The sequence below is a fragment of the Mus caroli genome, chromosome 12 (genome assembly GCF_900094665.2).
Source record: "Mus caroli chromosome 12, CAROLI_EIJ_v1.1, whole genome shotgun sequence".
NCBI lineage: Eukaryota > Metazoa > Chordata > Mammalia > Rodentia > Muridae > Mus > Mus caroli.
The window spans coordinates 28,594,120-28,615,092 of record NC_034581.1 but is presented as its reverse complement, the minus strand read 5'-3'; the positions used below and the strand labels follow the sequence as shown (position 1 = coordinate 28,615,092).

General features: G+C 41.5%; 1 protein-coding gene across 2 annotated transcripts in view; it reads left to right on the top strand.

The window, feature by feature from the left end:
* The window catches only part of Pik3cg (phosphatidylinositol-4,5-bisphosphate 3-kinase catalytic subunit gamma), a 35,112-nt gene that overhangs the window by 12,111 nt on the left and 2,028 nt on the right, over positions 1 to 20,973 (top strand). For both annotated transcript variants that reach the window (XM_021178976.2, XM_029484962.1), the window contains exons 6-10: positions 413 to 559; positions 2,016 to 2,106; positions 2,897 to 3,027; positions 4,015 to 4,126; positions 5,490 to 5,647. In XM_021178976.2, coding sequence (XP_021034635.1) covers positions 413 to 559; positions 2,016 to 2,106; positions 2,897 to 3,027; positions 4,015 to 4,126; positions 5,490 to 5,647 — 639 coding nt within the window. The remainder of the gene's footprint in view (positions 1 to 412; positions 560 to 2,015; positions 2,107 to 2,896; positions 3,028 to 4,014; positions 4,127 to 5,489; positions 5,648 to 20,973) is intronic.

Below are 20,973 nucleotides of genomic sequence, written 5' to 3'. Positions count from 1 at the left end.
TGGGGGGGGGAGTGTATTGGGGACTTTTTGGATAGCATTGGAAATGTAATTGAGGAAATTACCTAATTAAAAAAAAAAAAGAAAGAAAGAAAGTGCTCTGAACGATGCACTTTTAGCGGGCATACCGAGGCCCATGAAGTAGGGTGATTAAAATGGCACCTGCTGTACCCCACAGGCCCTTCACAGAAACTTAGAGTTAAAATTAGAGTCTGAGAGACATTGTTTTAAGGGTTATGAATTTTTCTCACCCATTTCCAGTTTGGGTGAGAACGCCTTCTATAATTTTATCCAAACATTGAAAATCATTTTCCAGCCAGTTCATGGCCCCTGTGTTTAGCAATGCTCTATGAGAGAATCTGTGTCTCTTCCATGTGTGTTCATTGTGTGTGATGGTGTGACCACTGCCTTACAGATCGAGAGATGCAAAGTGATGGCCTCTAAGAAGAAGCCCCTGTGGCTTGAGTTTAAGTGTGCTGATCCCACAGTCCTATCCAATGAAACCATTGGAATCATCTTTAAACATGGTGATGATCTGCGCCAAGACATGTTGATCTTGCAGGTAGGTTAATGCGAAGGGAGTGGGCTTATGCAGTTATCTGATGAGAGAGTGCTGTGCTGCTCTCAAACATGCCTGCCTTCTGTGGGTTTTGTTTTGTTTCGTTTTCCCTATGATAAACAGCAATCAAAAGGTACCTAATAGATAAGTTTTACTAGCGCCTTAGTTCTCTCTGTCCTTTCAAAGATGCAAATTCAACATTCCCTAGTAGCCATATACACTTGCCTCTCCTAGCCTCTTTTTAAGCACTCCATTCTATGCATGGAAGCATAGACTATGGGATTATTTGCCTACAGTACCCAATTTTTTTCCTGTTCACAGACATATCAACACACCAGTAGGCATACTCCCTAAATACATATCCTTTAGTATTCATACTCAAACTCATGTAATGATCTGATGCAAAAAAGACCAGAAGGCAGGTGATTATGCAGGTGAACGGTGAGAAAAAGGTGAACAGCAAGGCACCAACACTGTCTGTGCCAGGTTTTTTGACATTTCTGTGCAGACAGCATCACAAGTCTATAAGTCTTTTCTATCCACATTTTAGTGCCTCATCAAAGAAGGAGGTGAGGGTGACTAAAACCTAACACAGTTTATTTACATGATAAAGTGTACTAAGTTAAGGGAAGCCTATTTAAAAACACAATGTTTTCCATTCATCTTAAGATTCTGTTTTGACTTATTTCTAACATAGTACTCAGGTTCCCTTCCAGGGTGGGTTGCCTTACAGTTGTTTTCCTTTTTGTCCAAGAAATATTTTTTAAAAGAATGAAAAAAATCCCTTAATATTTTTAAAGATCAATTTAGTTTTAAATAAATCTGCAGAATCCTTTGGATTGTTCAAAGCCACACAACAGCGCTCTGCTGGTCCTTTAATCCCGAGAGACAGTCTGCGCTTAGACTTCAATTTTATTATTGGAGCCCACTGTGCACTGAAACTCTCCAAGATGTTGTTCCTGTACCACTGAAAGGAAATAGCAGTTATATACCCGATACAAGGTTACTATAAGAATCACACATAAAAGAGCAACCAATTAATGTTTGGGGTTAGTCAATCAACCATTATTGATTTCATTGCCTTGGTTGTAGCATGGATCGTGTGATATCAGAATATTAAACATATATAAGAACATTACAGTTATTATGTGAAAAAAAATACATAACAAAGTGAAATGTTTTGATAAGATAGATAATGAAACCTGGCAAAAAGCCTCCCATAAGTAAAGATTCTTCATACTTTTCTTCAACATATAACCCAGGGGCTGAAATTAACAGATTTGCAATGACAGGAAATTTTTGAGTATCAGTCTGAACAGTGAAAACTATTGCTTATGTGTTTTGCATCTACTCATATATTGTACATATCCAGATAAGATTACTAGCTTTTTAAGAGAGAAGGAAAAATGCATTGGCCAACATCTATGTGTAATAGTAGTGCCTGTGCCTTGGTTCCTAGATTCTACGCATCATGGAGTCCATTTGGGAGACTGAATCTCTGGACCTGTGCCTTCTGCCTTACGGTTGTATCTCAACTGGTGACAAAATAGGTTTGTAGTTACATCAGGAGATGAGCGGCACAGCACTCCGCTGGCTTTAAAAGGACATCACTCTCTCAGGGAAAGAAAGCAGTCCTTAACGGGAAAATTGTAGTCATAGACAAGAAGAGGAGATGTTCCCAGGCTGGATAGAGACTCTCGGTTCAATAAGGACATGATGACGATGCAGGGACACCTGTCTCGGGTCTGGGCCCTTACACGGGAACAGCCTTCCCAAGAACTTGCTTCCTCCCCTGCTCTTTTCTGCCTCTAAAGCGCAACTCATTTCTTTGCACGTTCAGCTTTTTTTCGCAAATAACATTTAAAATTAAACAGACGGAACTGTCAGTTCTTTTTAAATTCCAGGATTCACATTACTGAAGCCATTACACACTCCACTCAGGTACTTTTATAGACATTTAACAGTTTAGTTTTAATCACACTTATTTTTATTCAAGGTTCTGATATGAGAAATGTACAAAACATTTGGCCTTGTTACCTATAAAGGAAAAGTTAGTTCCAATCTCCGAGCAAGGATGGCTAAGGTTGGCACACAGATGGCTTTATTTGTCACTTCCCCAAAGCAGCCCTTTTTTCTCCTTAGTAATATTGAGAAAGTATTCTTTATAATTTCTGGAGCCTTACTGTTATTATCTTCCCTACAAGCAAGCAAGCAAACAACAAGAAAATAGCTCAGAACTGGAAAACAGATCTTCGGCCTAATAAAAATAACCTTCCATTCTCTGCTCCACCAAGACTTATAGCAGCATCGGCCTCTCCTGAATTCTGTCTCTTCATGTAGGTATGATCGAGATTGTAAAGGATGCCACAACGATTGCTCAGATTCAGCAAAGCACAGTGGGTAACACGGGCGCATTCAAAGATGAAGTCCTGAATCACTGGCTCAAGGAAAAATGTCCTATTGAAGAAAAGGTGAGTTCTTGCTCTCCCCTCCTCAGCCCAGGCTCACTTCTCCATACAGCTTGTCTTCGGTTGGACAGTAGTGGTTGCTGGTCTAACAGGCTCTTCTAATGGATGTCTCTGTTCCCCAACATACTGGTCGAGAGTTTTACTCCTGAGGCTGTCGGGGTTTGTGAGGGTTTTTCCCCTGATGACACAGCTTATCTGTGAGACAGAGCACCTACTTCTAGACCCAGAAAACATTTGCTTCGGTTTTGAATACCAGTCAAGCTTTGCATAGAATTTGGTTCTGTGAAATACTCTGTTAGCACTTTTTATGGATACTTTTGTTGTTTAACACACAGATTTAGTTACCATATATACATTCTTTCATACCAAACCAAAAAACTTACAATTTCTACTGTGGCTCTAAATGGTAAGTTATGAATGTTGAAAATGTCTATCTTGCTGAAGAACATATGCTGGATCCTTCACAAACTGTTTGGCTGGGCCATGTGGGTGCTGTTTAAAGTCAGTTCTACTGCACGGGAATAGCACTTCACACTTGCGTGGCCAGCAGCCTTTGGTAGAGGAAATATAATTAGTAGCCTTTATTAATCAGTTATACATGAAAGCTTGTGAAACCATCCATACACTTAAATGGTTATAAGCAAAGCATAATTGCAGAAATTACTACAAGTTCTGTACAGTTGTGGGCAAGTGGTTAAAAGGAAGGATGGGAAATTTTGATAAATTTCTGTGGCCCTTTTCTTCTTGGGTCTTCCTCATGTTGTACTGTTTGGATGACTCTTCACTGAAAACACAAGCCGACAATTAAAAATACAAGTGACAGTTGGCACTTCCTTGATATGAGGGATGTACTAATGAGGCTGGACTCAAATTTCTTGCTTGCTGTCTGAAGTGGTTCTCAGAACATTGTTCTTCTGGGAGACATTGCCATTGACTTGGGGTGCTCTCTGTCACTGGAAAGCAACCAACATTCAAATCCATTCTCCTCAGTTTCAGGCCGCAGTGGAAAGGTTCGTTTACTCCTGTGCAGGCTACTGTGTGGCCACATTTGTTCTTGGGATCGGTGACAGGCACAACGACAACATTATGATCTCAGAGACAGGTGAGTTTGCCCACTGTAAAGTAACATTTTTATTGTAGTAAAATACATTTAACATAAGAGGTTCTGTTTTAATCATTCCTAAGTGTTCAGACAAGGGACACTAAATACAATTACATTATTTTGCACCCATCACCACTGTCCATCTGAAGCACTTCTTCTCTTTAAGCGTTGCCTCCCCACTACCCCATCCTCATGGCACAGAGTGAGAGTCTAAGCTGGAGCCCAGATTTACAAGTCATTGTGTATAGGGACACTGGTGACTGTAGACAGACCACCCTTCTTGAGGGTTAATGGATGAGGGAAGAAAAAGCAGGAAATAAAGGAAATAAAGACTAAAATAAAGGAAAAAATTACAGGGAGAAGTAAAAAGAGAGAGTGGGGAGGATAGCTTAGAAGGAGGCATCAGCAATGTCAAATGTTCCAAGACCCAACTAGACCAAATAATAAAAGCACATGAGCTGTCCCTCTTCTGAAACACCTGAGTCCCTAACTCTCACAGCCATACTGGTTCACACTACCCTGGCAGTGACCTGTAATGGCCACCATAGCATGAAATGTTCATATATGAAATCTGAATCCAGTTTTATAGTCTTCCAGGCATGATAGCCAATGTCTATAAGTCCAACACTCAGGAGGCCTAAGGAAAAGGAACACAAGTTCAAAGCTAGCCTGGACTACATAGAAAGACTTTAACACAAAAATTATTTTTAAAGAGTAGAGTTTAGGAACAAGCAAAGGAGCTTGGTGCGAATTACTTTTATTCCTTGCAAGAACAGGGTCAACACAAAAGAACAGTCCATTTGCGGATTATAGAAGTGCTAAAAGACCAAATAAACAAAAACTAATATGGTCTTGCTACTGGCAATAGTGTTAGAAGCTGACCCCAAAGAGATTCAAAATGGTATTTCTATAGCACTACTTAAAAGTAAAACATTAATAACATCACTCTTGGCAGACAAAATACAGCACCAGTCTGTTGGCTATATGAAGGACATAAAGTCTCTTCAGCATGATGGTCACAACTTAGCGAGAGTTTTGATTGGCCTGTCTAAGAGTACTTTGGAGACAAGTTTGCTTGTTAGATTGCTTGCTTGCTTGTTTTTAATGACATCTTGGTATCATCTAAAGAACAAACCTATCAAAAAACACACTTGGTTTTGTCTGAAAGCTTTGTGGCTACTGCTTTCAAGCACCTGTTAAGGCTGAAAATATCAAACGCTAATAATAAAAGAGGATAAAGTGCGCTCACTCAAAATAGTTCATTTTCAGGCAACTGATTTAAAAAAAAAAAAAGACCAAAAACCCCAAAATGTTAATAAACACTCACACCAGGTAATGATGTCAGGCATTTTCTTCTCTTAAGGAAACCTATTTCATATAGACTTTGGACACATTCTTGGGAATTACAAGAGTTTCCTGGGCATCAATAAAGAGAGAGTGCCCTTCGTCCTAACCCCAGACTTCTTGTTTGTGATGGGATCTTCTGGAAAAAAGACAAGTCCACACTTCCAGAAATTCCAGGTATGTCACCCCAGTCCTCCTCACCTCCTGCCAATACAAACCAATCACACTGTAGAAGTCACCTCTCCCTACCCTTATGATATGGCCACCCTCCTTCCTCCTCCTCACCTCTGTTCATTCCACAAGTACATGCAAGGTGGTGCTTTCAGGGATTTGCTCATTAAAACCAAACAGCAACTAAAAATGCTCCATAAGGGGTGGCCCTGGGGACCACAGACCTCTGAGGGCAGGCTAGGTGCTCAGGACAGCTTCAAAGAAGGACAGTTATGGAGACTGATCTACTCAAGACTTTGAGTAGAAGATTCAAACTTCAACTATGTTTCAGGGCTTGCAAACAATCGTGAGCTTCACTTGATTTTTGGTACTGTGTGTGTACTTATCATGCTACCAACAGGGGAATCTTGTTGCACATACTGATTTTTGCTGGTATTAAGAGTAGCCCTTTTCTTGTTGGCAGTCTCATCAGCTTGACCACAGGCTCTGCGGTGAGCTCTGGTTCCACTAGCCTGCAAACAAGCCCCCACAGGAGTATTTGGCTTTAAACGCACAATGAGAGCATCTTATACTTTCAAACGTAATAGCTGTGAGTGAATACAATTCAGAAAAGTTGTAAGCATACTGAATACATAACAATAGAGTCACAAAACAGAAACCAAGAGTGACCTTTGCCTTGCCTTGTCTGAACACAGCCACCTTCTTCCTTAGTGTGCCTTCACTGTGGTTTGATTGGCACTCCACATCTTAAGGAGAAGGCTTTTCCTTCAAATCCAGCATGAGCTTGGGAAAGGACATGCGGCCTTGAGCTATAGGGGAAGAGCTACTTCCTCGTGTTGTTTTGTAACTTGTGCTTTGAGCTACTGGCTGGCTGTCTCGTTGGTAATGGCATGACTCACACTCTCGGCTCAGAGTTTCAGGAGTTTGGGTATGTGCTCTTCTGCACACACTCGGTTGGGTTTCAGACAGTTTCCAAAAACTGGACACATTTCATGGGGGGAGCAGAAGGATTTTACTACTTAACGAAGAGAAAGCGCTCAGTTTTACTCTCTTGAAAGTGAGGTTGATATGACTAGCTTTAGACAGGGCATAACAACAGCTCAGAATGTTAGATAAATACATGGAATTCTGCCTTAGACGTGAGTCTCTTCTTTCCTATAGATACATGGTCTCTTCCTTCTTCTAATGAGTGAAATTTCCTAGAAGTCCATCCCTTTGTCCTTACGGACTCACACAGAGTTCATGTCACACCACCAAATCCCAGCAGTTTTCCCCTTTAGCTTTCTTTGTTGCTTCTGCAATGGTTTTCAGTTTTAAAACGTTTGTGATGAAAAGATCTTCATAATGAGGAAGCCAGGAGAGGATCCCTGCCCCACCCAGCAACATCAACTCAGAGCAACACATGTGGGGGGTTTCTCACAGTCTGTAACATCTCTCCATCCTTTCTGATCAAGCTTGCTTCTTAAGCAATTAAACCTGATGTCTATACAGCATGTACCACCCAGAGCACATTCCTGTGAATTGTGTTGTGCTTTACACACCTGAGTTCTGGAAGACTGCCAGCATTTTACACACCTGTGAGTATTACCTACATACTAACCAGTAGCACAGGGATCAAAGGAGTGGCCTTTGTAGCAGACAGACCTAAGTCCACAATGGCAGTCACTTAGCCTTTTAGAACCTTACTTTCTTCATCTGTAAAGAAGGAACATGGCCTACTTATGGTTTTTCCAGGTACTATTGATCTAGTTAGCACTATAAAAAGAAAGCTTTTATTTAGCTCACAGCTCTGAAGGTTCCAAACCACGACCATTAGCCCCATGGCTCTGAACCAGTGGCTCTCAGCCTACGGGCTGTGACCCCTTTCACATATCAAGGGTCACATATCAGATATCCTGCATATCAGATATTTACATTATAATTCATAACAGTAGAAAATTACAGTTATGACGTAGCAATGAAAATACTTTTATTGCTGGGGGTCACCAGGAAGGTTGAGAACCACTGCTCTAGACCTAGAGAAAGCATTGTGGCTATAGCAGTGGCAAGAGCCAGCTGCTCAGCATCATTGCAATGAAGACTGCAGAATGAGTAGCTCATCTCAGACCACAGCAGAGACTCTGTTATCATTGCGTTAGACATCAGGCAAGTCTTCCAACTTGAAATGGAAATGTTCTTAAAATTTCCAAATTGAAAATTTTAAGAAGCCATTGTTTGAAATGAGATCTCGGGCAATATACAAAACATGGCCAAGTAGCCTATTATGGTTAAAGAGAGAACTGAATCCGGCCTCTACCTGTTCTCACACTATCCCATCCCCCACCCCAACCCATTCATCCTCTGTACACAAGAGAGAGCTAACCACTGAAGCAGGAAATTATCCACGTAAAGAATTCCCAAAGTTTGACAAAACTGGGCAGCTGGGCTCCATCATTTAACTCCAGACTTGGACAAATTTTCATCTGCCTTTTCTTTCACTTCTTTTCTCTTTCTTTTCTTCTCTCTCTCTCTCTCTCTCCTTCCTTCCCTTGTTCCTTTCTTTCTTCATATTGCTAATTCAAAATTTTATGTATCTCAATTGTGTTCTTGTTATTGCAAAGGTTCTTTTATCTTAGGGACTGTGTGCATAAATTCCCTCAGCAATGACTTGGGGTCTGGTATAATAAAGTCATCATGTTTAGGCAAACAAGGAAATGTACATATTTGCATTTGAACTAAAAGTCCCCTTTGCTAGTTTTGACCCCATGATGTTAATTACTATGTGTCACTGAGTGACCTATTGGGCAGGGTAAAGAAAGACTGCCTGCTTTTTGTTAAGAGTGTGGTGGACCTTCTCCATATATAATACAAACATGGGAGGCCACAGCCTGGGGATAGCAATAGGGGACCAAAAGAGAAAGGCTGTGCTTTGTCTCACTGTCCTCTGTCCAAGGCAACTGGCCTAGCCTGGGGTCATATCCATCAGTTACTTCTAGAGTAGGGGGAAACATTAAAAACAAGTTGTGATTATGCAGAGGCAGAGAAGCGAAACCAAATCTCACTATTTGAATCTATGAACATCTGTAACCTTCAGGGCAGCCTCCCACAGGCAGGGATTAAATGAATTTAATGATGTCAATTTCCATATCTCTTTGACTAAGAATATTTTTTAAACAAGGTAAATAGCTTTTAACACATTGGTGATTTGTTTTATATTACCAGCAGTCACAGGGATGGAAGCACAATGTGGTGCTATAGATCAGCAGAAGGAGTTCCCTTAATCCTTAAATGTTATGTTGTTATAGTTCCTGAATAATGACCCAGAGGCTTGTTATTTATGAATAAATGCTAGGCCAGAAGCTAGGCTTGTTCCCAACTATCACATAGCTCAGTTATCTCATTTATACTCTTCTGTGTCTGCCATGTGGCTGTTACCTCTGCTCAGTTTCATACATTCGACTTCTTCCTAGTCCGAATGGTGAAGTTTCCTATGCCTGACTCTTTCCCAGCTTCCGTTTTCTCTCTGCTGGATGTCTTACCTTCTAATCCTGCCTCAGCTTATTGGCCACCAGATTTTTATTGACAGGTGATGCTTCTACATAGTACACAAGAGATTATCTCCCCGCACGATAGCCGCTCCTCTCCTTCCACCTTCATGTCGGTTTTGAGATCCAACTCAGGTTGCCCCGATGGCAGGGCCCACACTTCCATGCACTGAACCATCTCTCCAGCACCCCTTTCATCATTTAGGGGCTGCCGCTATGACAAAAACAGATCAGTGCCTTCCCTGCAGAATATATTTTGAGGGCAAGCAAATCTGAAACAAAGCTGAAGTTTATCAATAATATTTTAGTGTAGACTTTAAGCATGGATGTTAAAAAGAGAGGTGCTGTAGAGAAAGTAAGACAATCCCCTGAGCACAGGTATGGCTCTTTAAGAGATGACCTTCACTGTCTTCATAAATGTGTGGTGTGTGTGTGTGTGTGTGTGTGTGTGTGTGTGTGTGTGTGTGTGTACAAGCCTAGCATATGGCCTAAGCATTTAATCATAAATATTAGCCTCTGAGTCATTATTCGGGAACTGTTACAACATAACATTTAAGGATTAAAGGAACTCCTTCTGCTGCGCACGCACACACAAACACACACACACACATACACAAAGTCTGTGATACTTCAAGTTGCTGTGTTCTAAGGTTGCTAAATGATCTGAGATCACAGGGTGGTTCCTGGTTGTATGTGGCAATAAAGTTAAAGTCTAGATCATGGGACACAGGAAGGTAGGACATCGTCACTGGAAACATGGTTAATGGTGTTGTTTAAGATTCCCAGAAGATGTTGAGACAGCAATGAGGCTAGCTCCGACATGGTACACTGGGTCTCCAACCCAGCTCTTTGCTTTCCTATAAAATGTCTACATATGAAAGCAATACTGTCTGTAAGCCAGCAACCTTTGCAGCAGATGTCAATCATGCTGCAGTTCTTGCATGTCATCTATGAAGAGGCTTCAATCAGATGCTCAGATGAGAAGTCCCTCTTTGTTCCTATGTCCTGTAATTTACTTTCTTTCTATCCTGTCTCAATAGCACTATATTTCAAATTTCAGTGACTAGCTGTAAACATATGTAACATGCAAATTTATTTAATTCAAGTCCAAATGAAATTTGGATTTCTATTTATTTAATAAGAATTGTATTTGGTTTTTTTTCTAAGCAGTAATTTTTTTTATTAAAACAACAACAGCCGGGAAAAAAAAAACCTTTTGGTTTATTTGTTTTGCTTTTTGAAACAAAGTCTCCCTGTATGGAGCAGACTGTCCTCATATTGCAGAAGTAAGCCAGCCTCTGCCTCCCAAGTACTGGACTAAAGTCATTTACCACTGTGCCCACCCAAAAGCAATTTTCTTGTAAATGTCAGATACGTAAGCCTTGTTATCTCACCTTCCAGAGACAATTCTGCCAGCTGTCAAGGCTTCTTCCTGATTCACATTTATCTTTTCAAAAGTCGACGTAAGTCAGAATTTGCTTTAGAACTTAAAATAAAAATAGACGTGAATGGTTGGGACCAAAGAATGGCTTTAAGGTCAGCCTGGACTATCTGGATTAAATACTAAGACCCTAAGATCCTGTGCATATGTGTGCATTTGTGGGACAGGGTGGGAGTGGGGTCTCCCTCCTTACTGTAAACTGCAAACGGTGAACTGAGGATGGCTTCCTGCCTTCTATGAGCTGCACATTCATCCCTTTGATTGGCGTCCAAGTGGTCTGCAAGGCCCGTGCTGTGCAGCTCAGCTCCTGCAGCTTCACTCATAGCAGTCCCATGCTCCACTGTTTTGTAGTTGCCTTCCATGTTTTCTACCACCCCATGCTGCCCCATTGCCTGGACCTACCACTAAGAAGACCTGCCCTGCCCTCTAGGTCTCAAAGTAAATGTCATAGCACAAGCAACTTCTGGCACAGGTCTTTCTGCCTACCTGGTCTCCTGCATTGCATCTATCATGTTTATAGCTATTTGTCCTGAGTGCCTCTCCCTTTACAAATGTCAACAGGGCTGCATGTGATACAGCAAACACTTGGAAGATGTTTGCTTAGTGAAAGGGCAGGGGGTGAAAGGGCAAATCCTTCAAAGGGAGGAGTTGATCAGACTGAATCACACCCCCCCTCCCAGGAGCCTGATTCCCTGCCATGCATTGTACTCTGTGGGTGTATGAGCTATTGACTCAGGCACACACTGATAACCATCACCACTCCAAACCACCTAGAAAACTTTACTACACAAATAGCTTACCCGTGCAAGGAATGACAACCAAATCTTATGAGGAAATCTAGTGTTTTATTAGTAATATAAATAGGGGATATCATGTGTTACCTACCATGTTGTGTGGAGAATTTTTTACTGAAATGAACAGTGCCTGCATGCGTGTGTGTGTGTGTGTGTGTGTGTGTGTGAAGCAAAGCAACTATCTATACCCAGAGAACAGAATGTGGGATGCATTCCTATAGGACATGTTCAATCCAAGTTTATTTCATGGATCTTGAGCAATTTGATATCCCAAGACCAGATCTTTGTAAAGGAGGACAGTCTTGGCACACTGCGGGTGTTGAGCAAATGTGTCAGCTAATGCTGATCATCTATAGCACCAAATGGCATTCATTTGTGCCGAGGAGACAAGTTGAGGAGTGTCCCTAGAGCCACTTGCCCCTAGATGTCACTGTTAGGGAGCATTTACCAGGAAGTCCAGGGCTGGCTACTTTGATCTACACCGGTTGAAGCTACCTTGCCAGTCTTACCAGACTGCTCTGTTTTCTACAGCTGTTATCTTGTCCTCATATCAGGGTACAGCAGGCCTTCAGCCTACAGGTCCAAGTACATGTCCAAGGACAGAGGCCTGACTCAGAAGATTGCCAGGAACCTGGGGGTGCTTGACTGAAGTCCATGTTTGCTAGTGTCAGGCCGAACCCCTGGCTCCTGGGTTGTTTTAACTGCTTCTGCCCCATCCTCCCCACCAGAGGCACCTGCCTCAACCTCCATCTAGGAGTGGAATGCTGACTTCCTCTTTCTTTGCTTCACTGAGACATAACTATCCTCTCTAAGCCCAGCCACAGCATGAAGGAGACCTTACCATCTGACAATCTTCTGTGTGACTATCTTACTGTTCTTCCCACTTGAGCTTCCTTTCCTGTCTATGGGGGACACGGTCATGCCTGTGTATGTCTGTTACCTGCTGACTGTACTTCCCAGCCTCCGGCTCCATCCTGTTGTTATTATCATCAAGCTGTGTTCAGCACATGTGAGACAGGACACTGCCACTGGGATAGGACAAAGACTCCAGCGTTGTTCTTGAAGAGGCTAACAGGTCTTCCCAGTTTAATCCCCTTCAAATGTCACTGTTCTCCAATTCCTTGTCATTTTAAAGCAGTGAGTCTTGTCCAAGATCTAACTTGTGTTCTGTACAGAAAACTTTCAGCCATCTCACATGGGCAGGTTATTGGCAGTGTGTTGAACATCATACTGGGCACAGGTGACCCAAAGCAGAGGCACAGCAGCCTTGTAAGTCAGACTGGCACCGTGCCATGCCAAGGAATACTTTGTGTGACTAGTGAACGGAAAGTGGTTTGCAGAGAGAATAATTAGTCCTGCCTGGAAGATAAGAAAGGACTGTTCCTAGAAGGAAGCCTTTGGGGATGAATTCAATTTCATCTTGCTGATAGATGCAGGGAGAGGAAGGAACATCTAAGCAGGGGGGAAAAAGCCATGAGCAAGTACATCAGTTGGCAAAGTGCATACAATAAGTGTTTAGGAACACAAAGTACAACTGCTCAGTCTAGGAGTAAGCCAGGTCTCTGTGGAGTGTTCTCTTAGAATCGGACTTGGGAAGGGAAGTGTCCCTCTATCGAAACAGAGCCCCAGGCTAGGGAGGGAGGGAGCAGAGCAGAGAGAACTCATTTAGAACACAACTGGTTAAGCCAAATTACCCTAATTAATGACTAATTAGGTCAAGTAGGAGATGACAAGTGTACCTTTCTTGGGCTTTTCACTCTGGCCAATTAACAAGGCCAGGCTCAGCCTCCTCCATCGCAGCATGAAGACTGAGTAGTGCCCATCTCTCCATGTTACCTGTAAGAAGACACATAGGAAAGAGTAAGAGTTTGAATATGTTAAGGTATTTCCCTCAGGTGAAGACTCTCATGGGGTTTTCAGATTCTTGGGACTTGGTTTATCTGTTAAATTTAATCTGGAACTCATACAAATCTAGGCCTGGAGGCATGGCATTGGGACACCAATAAAGTCATTTATGGGTTAGTCTACCAGCATGAAATGTTATTCAGCACCCAAGATAGTAGAGCCCCAGTCATTTTAAGCACTACTCAGAATGTCAACAAAGGCATCCTTCTAGTGTTTAGCTTCCTTTAAAGGATTGCTGTGTCTACTTTACAATACTATGGGGTATGTGTTCCATTATCTTCCAAGCGTGCTCTCTCTCCATAACAGTCTTCTTGGGAAATTTCCATTGGTCTCAGTTTCTATAAAAGCACTGCTTCTCATAAATGAGGTTTGGTTTTGTTTTTAACTACTCAAAGTTGAATGAAAATATGGATTAGACAGTTCCTTTGGCTAGAAATGTAGTTGAAGATCGTGCTTTGTAAATATGAAAAATCTGTAGTTTTTTTTTTTTTAATCTCTGGCCTATTGTGAATATTTTCCTTCCTTTTTTCATCTACCTTTAAGTTACATTATTTTTACTTTTATATATCCAAATACATCACTTCAAATTTTTTTGGTACAAAGCTGGAAGATACACACACACACATGGAGGGGAGGGAGAGAGAGCAACAGAGAGAGACACACACAGAGAAACCAGAGAAACCATTCTTAATACAAACTTTGAAAAAAATTAATTATAGCCTTTGTATTCCTAATGAATTGAGAGACAATGGTAGATCCCATTCCCTGGCAAACAGCTAGTTTGTGACTCATGTTCAAGTCCATAAATATGGAGCTACTAATTTAACCTCAATAAATAAGTAGCGAAGGGTCAGACACTCTGTGCTTAGACATACCACAGAGTATTTCTTCCTGCATTAAGTCTATGAATCAACCTTTGCTGGTTTGTTAAGATAAATACTAAGAATGTAGGCTGGGGCAATACATTGACTTTTATTTTAAAATACATTTAATGCATGCCTTGGATTGAACTATTGTTTTCTCAACTGTGTCTCTTAGACAGACAGGCTTTTTTTTTTTTTTTTTTGGTTCAGTGATGAATATTTGACAGTTTTCTTCTACCCCTCAGCCTCAGAATCTCTCCCTGGAGTTTCTGTTTCATTGTCCCGGTGTCATTTCTCTACTTAACTGAATATGCACAGTTCATCTCTAGGGAGACTGGAGGGTTTCAGTTGTTAGAAAAAGTATCCATGTGACCTTGAACCTTGAACACTCTAGAACTGCTCTTCAGTGGTTAAGAATTAGTTGATGGCACAGATGAAATGAGTTGGTTCAGTGACTAGAATGTAAATCAAGGCAAGGTTTGAGCCCTAAAATGGTAATGAATTCCTTTGTTTCCAAGATGTGCGGAGGTGGTAGCCTATAAAAACATTTCTTTCTTTCAGGGCGTAGATGCTACAATTAAGGCATTTAGACAGCAATGGAATTAGGAGCAGATGTACTACACAGGCTCAACCTATTTATTAGCTACTAATGGAGAGTGTGCCAGCTAATGCCACCATTGGTAGTGGAATGTTCTCTACAGTAAGTAATACATGAAGCCAAGACCCCTGAGTCAGACTTTCTTCACTCAATAACACACAGCCTCTCACAGGCAGTTAAGAAGAGCAATGTTTGAACCCTGGAAGAAAAAAAAAGTCACTTTCAACAGGTAGTAACTTCTGTGTTCTGGGTTTTCCCCTGAGCTCCCCAGCCACATCCTTTTAGCCATTCCAAACCACAGCCCTCTGGGCTGAAGCAGTGAGACCAGGGCACACTCACAAGCCTTGTCACTGAGTATAAAGGACAGAAATGAAACTTCTGGGGCTTGTGTTGGTGGAGCAGTACCCAACCGTGATCCCCAAAAGATAAGAAGTACCCATAGAAGCCCAGTGTGCAGCATGCTGTGTGTCCTTCATCGCGAGCCAGTGTGAAGACAGCCCTTTCCATACATGTCGCAAAAAAAGGTAGTCGCCCACTCTCACTCCCTTCACCTGCTAAATGAACTGTCTGTGGAATCATTTGGTGGACAGTCTGCATAAGAAACGGATGCATTTCGCATTGGGAAATGTATTCAATAATGCAATTCTTTGAAGTATTCAGTAATGAAAGGGAACTAGTTACACAGCACTTAAATCTCACCACAGCCACAGGAAATGGACGTTACTATTGTACTCACCCTACAGATGAAAACACTGAGGTCCAAATGGCCTCTCTGATTGTTAATAAGAAAGGCAAAATCTGAGTTCATTCAACTAGGTGTGAGGCCAGGTGTTAGCTGCTGTTCCACTCCATCTTCAGCAGAGGATGGTAATGTCTGCACTCAAGTTTTAAGTTTCTAGAGTCCGTTGGAACCTAGACATTCTGTCTGCCAAGTACGAAACATGCGGTTAAATTCAGGGAAGACATTTCTTTCTCACAGAAGAGCCTGCATGTGAAAGTCACCACTCATCAAACAAGCTAAAACCAACAAAAACCCAGTCTTGCAGCCGGGAATGCAGCTCAGTCATACAATGCTCACCGGGTATGCATAAGGTTCTGAGTTCCCTCCTCAACATCCTCCAGAAGATGATAGCTCATATGGGTGGGATGGCCTTCAAGAGACACAGGACACCTGCCCTTTTCCCATTGTGTATCTCTTTGGGCACAGGGATAGTTGGATTTACTTACCATCAACTGAAAGTATTTAATGAACACCTATGGATTGGGGTGACAGTGACTTTGTCTGGACTTAATTTGCCTCCTTGAAGTTTTTCTATTAAAAAGAGATTGACCCCACAGTGGGCTCACACATCAGGAGATTTGCCTGGAGCCTCTAGTGTATAGAAGAATAGGAAATAATTAAAAATCAAAATGTACTTCTGGCTCCAAATCAAAAGACGTCCTCCTAAGTCTGTGTGAAAAGCACAAGAGTTGGCAAATTAATGAATCTGTGGCCTGAGGTGAAGTCTGCACTCAGCTTCTGTAATTACCAAGAAACTCGAGATGCCTTGGTGGGTTGGATAAGCAAAGAAAATGATTTCCGGGCATCAGAGGCGTCACTTGGAATGCAAGATCACTAATGTACTGGGGCTGCCGCCAGGTAACAATTGAAATCTGGGCTGCCGCTGAAACAACCCCAAGATGCTTTGGGGACTGTGTTAGCCCTTCTGCTACGGTGAGCAAAAAGGAGATTCTGGGTTCTGGGAGGAAAGGAAGGGACTAACATGTCTGGCATACTCAGGCTGTGCAGCCTGCTGTGCCTGTATTTTATATAAATTGCCTTAGTTGGATCAGAATGATCTGGGTCATTTGATTAAGCTAGGGTAAATATGTCGACCCTCCACTGTCCAGTGTGATCCAGGCCTGACCTCTATTGTCATTGTGGTCACTGTTACAGTGTTATGGTTTGAGACCACACCTACATGCATCTTGACACTCAGTCCTGGGCTGACAGCACTGTTTGGGTAAGTTGCAGAACCTTAGGACACACAGTACAGCTGGAGGACACATGTCTTGGAAGGTTATGTCTGTTTTTGGTTCCAAACTGAGTTCTCAGGTTCCTGTCTGCCGCAGTGTGACCAGGCAGTCACCTCAAGCTCCTGCTGTGCCGTCTTACTTACAGTGATAGACTATCACTCTGAAGCCATTAACTGAAACAAATCCTTTCTCCTTTAGGATGTGGGCATCTTGTCATAGTAATAAGGAAAGAGCGACTGGTAGATACAGACAAAGTCATCTTGTGTTAACTGACAAAGATGTGAGGATAGCCATATGTCCTCTCAGTCCTGCTTCATATCACACTTTCAATTGTTTATTTATTCTCCGCCAGCTCAGAGACTCAGAAAGTATGACTGAGGTAGTGTTCTTCAGCCTCCCTATCCATCTTCTAGAACAGGACATTGAGGTTGCCACCTTCTTTTTTTTTTTTTCAGCACTAAATGGACTTTTATTGGATATTTTCTTTATTTACATTTCAAATGTTATCCCCTTTCCTCTTTTCCCCTCCAAAAAACCCCCTCCCCTCATCCCTACCCACTCCCCCTGCTCACCAGCCCATCCACTCACTCTTCCTGGCCCTGGCATTCCCCTACACTGAGGCATAGAACCTCCAAAGGAGCAAGGGCCTCTCCTTCCATTGATGACTGACAAGGCCATCCTCTAGTACATATGCAGTTAGAGCCATGAGTTCCACCATGTGTGCTCTTTGGTTGGTGGTTTAGTCCCTTGGAGCTCTGGGGGTACTGGTTAGTTCATACTGATGTTCCTCCTATGGGGCCACAAACCCCTTCAGCTCCTTGGGTCCTTTCTCTAGCTCCTTCATTGGGGACCCTATGCTCAGTCCAATGGATGGCTGTGAGCAGCCACTTCTGTATTTGTCAGGCACTAGGTTGCCGCTTTCTTGCATGATGTTCTTGAGAACTTTCTTTTGTAGGTAAATTCATGGAAAAGGTGTCCAACTTACTAACAGTTCAGTTCCTAGCATAGAAGTATCTGGGGGAAAGCATAGAGAATCTTTTTTTTTTTCAAGACAAGGTTTCTCTGTATAGCCCTGACTGTCCTGGAACTCACTCTGTAGACCAGGCTGGCCTCGAACTCAGAAATCCGACTGCTTCTGCCTCCCAAGTGCTGGGATTAAAGGCATGTGCCACCACTGCCCAGTCATATAAATTCTTTTAAATGTCCAACTTTGAAGCATATTTCAGCCAGAACTTTTCACCTAATTTAGGTGTACAGTTCTGAGTTTTGACCAATGTGATGTTGACCTCCACAGCTAAGTCCCTATCACAACAGCAACTATGTTATCAAGTGGTGTGTCCGTAAAGTCATGCTGTGCCCTCCTATCACCTCTTATAGGTGAACAGGTTCTATCTGTAAGAAACTGAGAGAGTAAAACCTTTCCATTGCCTATGGAATGTTTCTGCCTTCCTTCATGTTTGTTGGTTGGCTTGCTAATTCACATTCTTCAAGGTTTTTCATCTGCTCTCCTGTCTGCCAGTGTGAGTTTTTGCATATCCTTGCCTGTACTTTAGGATAGGACGGTCATGTGTCACATTGCACAAATGCTTTCTTTGTAAGTCCCTGTTAACAATTGATTGTGTGTGTTTGCATCTCTATAATGTCTCCATGTTTTTCCACCTTGGTAAAGCACCTTCCTCGCCCTGATTGGTTCAATATTTGGCCTCTTTCTGTACAAACCTTTGATTCATGTGGAATTTCTTTTGTCTTGTCTCGGGGAGTGAAATCTTAATTTTATTTACCCCGAATAATGAATTGGTTATCCAGACCCCATTTACCAAAGAATAGACCTTTTCCCCACGAATCTTCACGCTTGTCTTGGTTACATCTCACAATTGCTAGGCACTCAGTTGTGTCTTCACACTCTTTATTCTGTTCCACAAAATTTCTTACCTTCGTTTTTAAACAATAAGTACGATTTCACCCTTTTTTTAAAATAGCTTCAAAAATGGTTTTGGGTTTTTATTTGTTTGTTTGTTTTGTTTTGTTGTTGGGTTTCTACTCCCTTAGAATTAGAAACAGGGATGGCTGTGAGCCATCGTGTGGGTGCTGGGAACAGAATCCGGGTCCTCTCAAGAGCAAACAGTGTTCTTAACCTACTGAGCCATCTCTGCAGCCCCATAAAATGTTTTACTATCTGTTGTAGCGAGCACAGCTTCTCATTACTGTGATCTCTAAAAATGTCTTCTCAGACCCTGACTAAGCTGAACGAACTAAAACTCATACTTGAATTTAATTAGTGAGGATTTTTACTGAAATATCACCTCTTGTAGATTAACCCAAGCGTAATAAATATCCTGAGAGGAGTTTTCTTTCAGATAAACATGCTATGTTATCTCGTGTATTCAAATTTTCCTTTATATAACACAAGAGAATTCTACATTTTCTTTTATTTTTAAGATTTATTTATTTATTTTCTATATCAGAGTACACTGTCGTTCTCTTCAATGGGATCCATTGCAGATGGTTGTGAGCCACCATGCAGTTGCTGAGAATTGAACTTGCTGGAAGAGCAGCAGTCAGTGCTCTTAACCACTGAGCCATCTCTCCAGCCCCATTCTACAGTTTCTTTAAGTGGGTTCTCCACAAGTTTGTGATGTGTTTATTCTAGGTATAGCATTCATCTTGTTATCAATATTCACAGCAGCTGTTGTTTTTGTTTTTTCATGGTACTTGCCAACTGGTGGCGACTATTTAAATGATTTTTTAATTTCTTACTATATGTTTTTATAAAAACATTTGCATGAGTGGATAGATGGTTTGGTTGGAAAGCACTTGCTGCAGGAGAGTGAGGATGCAAGTTCAGCCTCCCTAGCACCCACATAAAAGATGATCATGGTGGCACAAACCCATGACTTCCCAGGGCTGAGGAGGAAGAGTTGGATGGATTCCAGAGTCTGCTGGCCAACTGGTCTAGATGAATTGCTGAGCCTTGGGACCCAAGAGAGACTGTCTCAAACAATAAGGCTGCAAGGGACTGAGGAAGCCACCCAAGGTCTTGACACTGATATCTGACCTCTACCTGCATACACAAATACACAAAGCATAGTTTACTAAAACCTGATTATAATAATATTGGAATTTTCTTTCCCTCAGAGATCCAAGAAAATGAACATTTATACATCCTAATCAATTTATCTCCACTTTTCTGACTTTATAATTCATTTCTTTTTCTATTCTTTTTCTTTTCTGGCATTTAAAATTTTTATAAAATCCAGTACTTCACACTGTTACATTTTAATGTCATATTCATTTTCATAGTTTATACAAATCACAAATGGATGCTTTTTTGTGATTATAGTTATGGTCAGAAAATCTTAAAGTGTGAGCATAGATCCTATTTAGTATGGTGTAGGAGGGTTTTGGTTTATTTGTTCATTTCCTTCTTTTACTTTTTTTTCAGTATCTTAATATGAAATATTTAGATCTATAATCATCCACCTTGGTTTTCTGTACATGTTCTCTTCCAGGTCCTGATGTTTAGGTGAGTCCTGATTTTATGAGACCGAGCACCCTCTACCTTTCCCTATGCTGTAAAATATGCAATGACATAGATGGGCTGCTGCTTAACACGAAGGCAAGACTTGTTGCCTGCCAAAGGTGGTTATGGAGGCAACAGCCTTCGCATCTGTCTGCCTTTCTCCCTTTGTTTGGTTTAGTTTAGTTTTTCTTTCTCTTGGTTTCTTGAGGCAGGATCTCACAGTAGGCCAGGCTTATCTGGAACTTACTCTGTAGCCTAAGCTTGCCCGGAACTCAGTGATCCTCCTGCCTCAACCTCCAGGGGCTGAGATGACAGGCTTAAAGTCACCAATGCTTGGCTAGCTAGCATCACAGTTTTTAAGCACTCTCTTTTGCTCAGTGTTGGGAATTTGAATTAAAATCCCTAAGCTCATTCAAGAGTTTAGAAAATCAGATGGTGAAAAGCAAATTCATCTGTTTCTTAAAATACAATAAATTGTAAAATAGATAGGTACATAGATAGATAGATAGATAGATAGATAGATAGATAGATAGATACATAGATAGATAGATACATAGATAGATAGATACATAGATAGATAGATACATAGATAGATACATAGATAGATAGATACATAGATAGATAGATACATAGATAGATAGATAGATAGATAGATAGATAGATAGATAGAT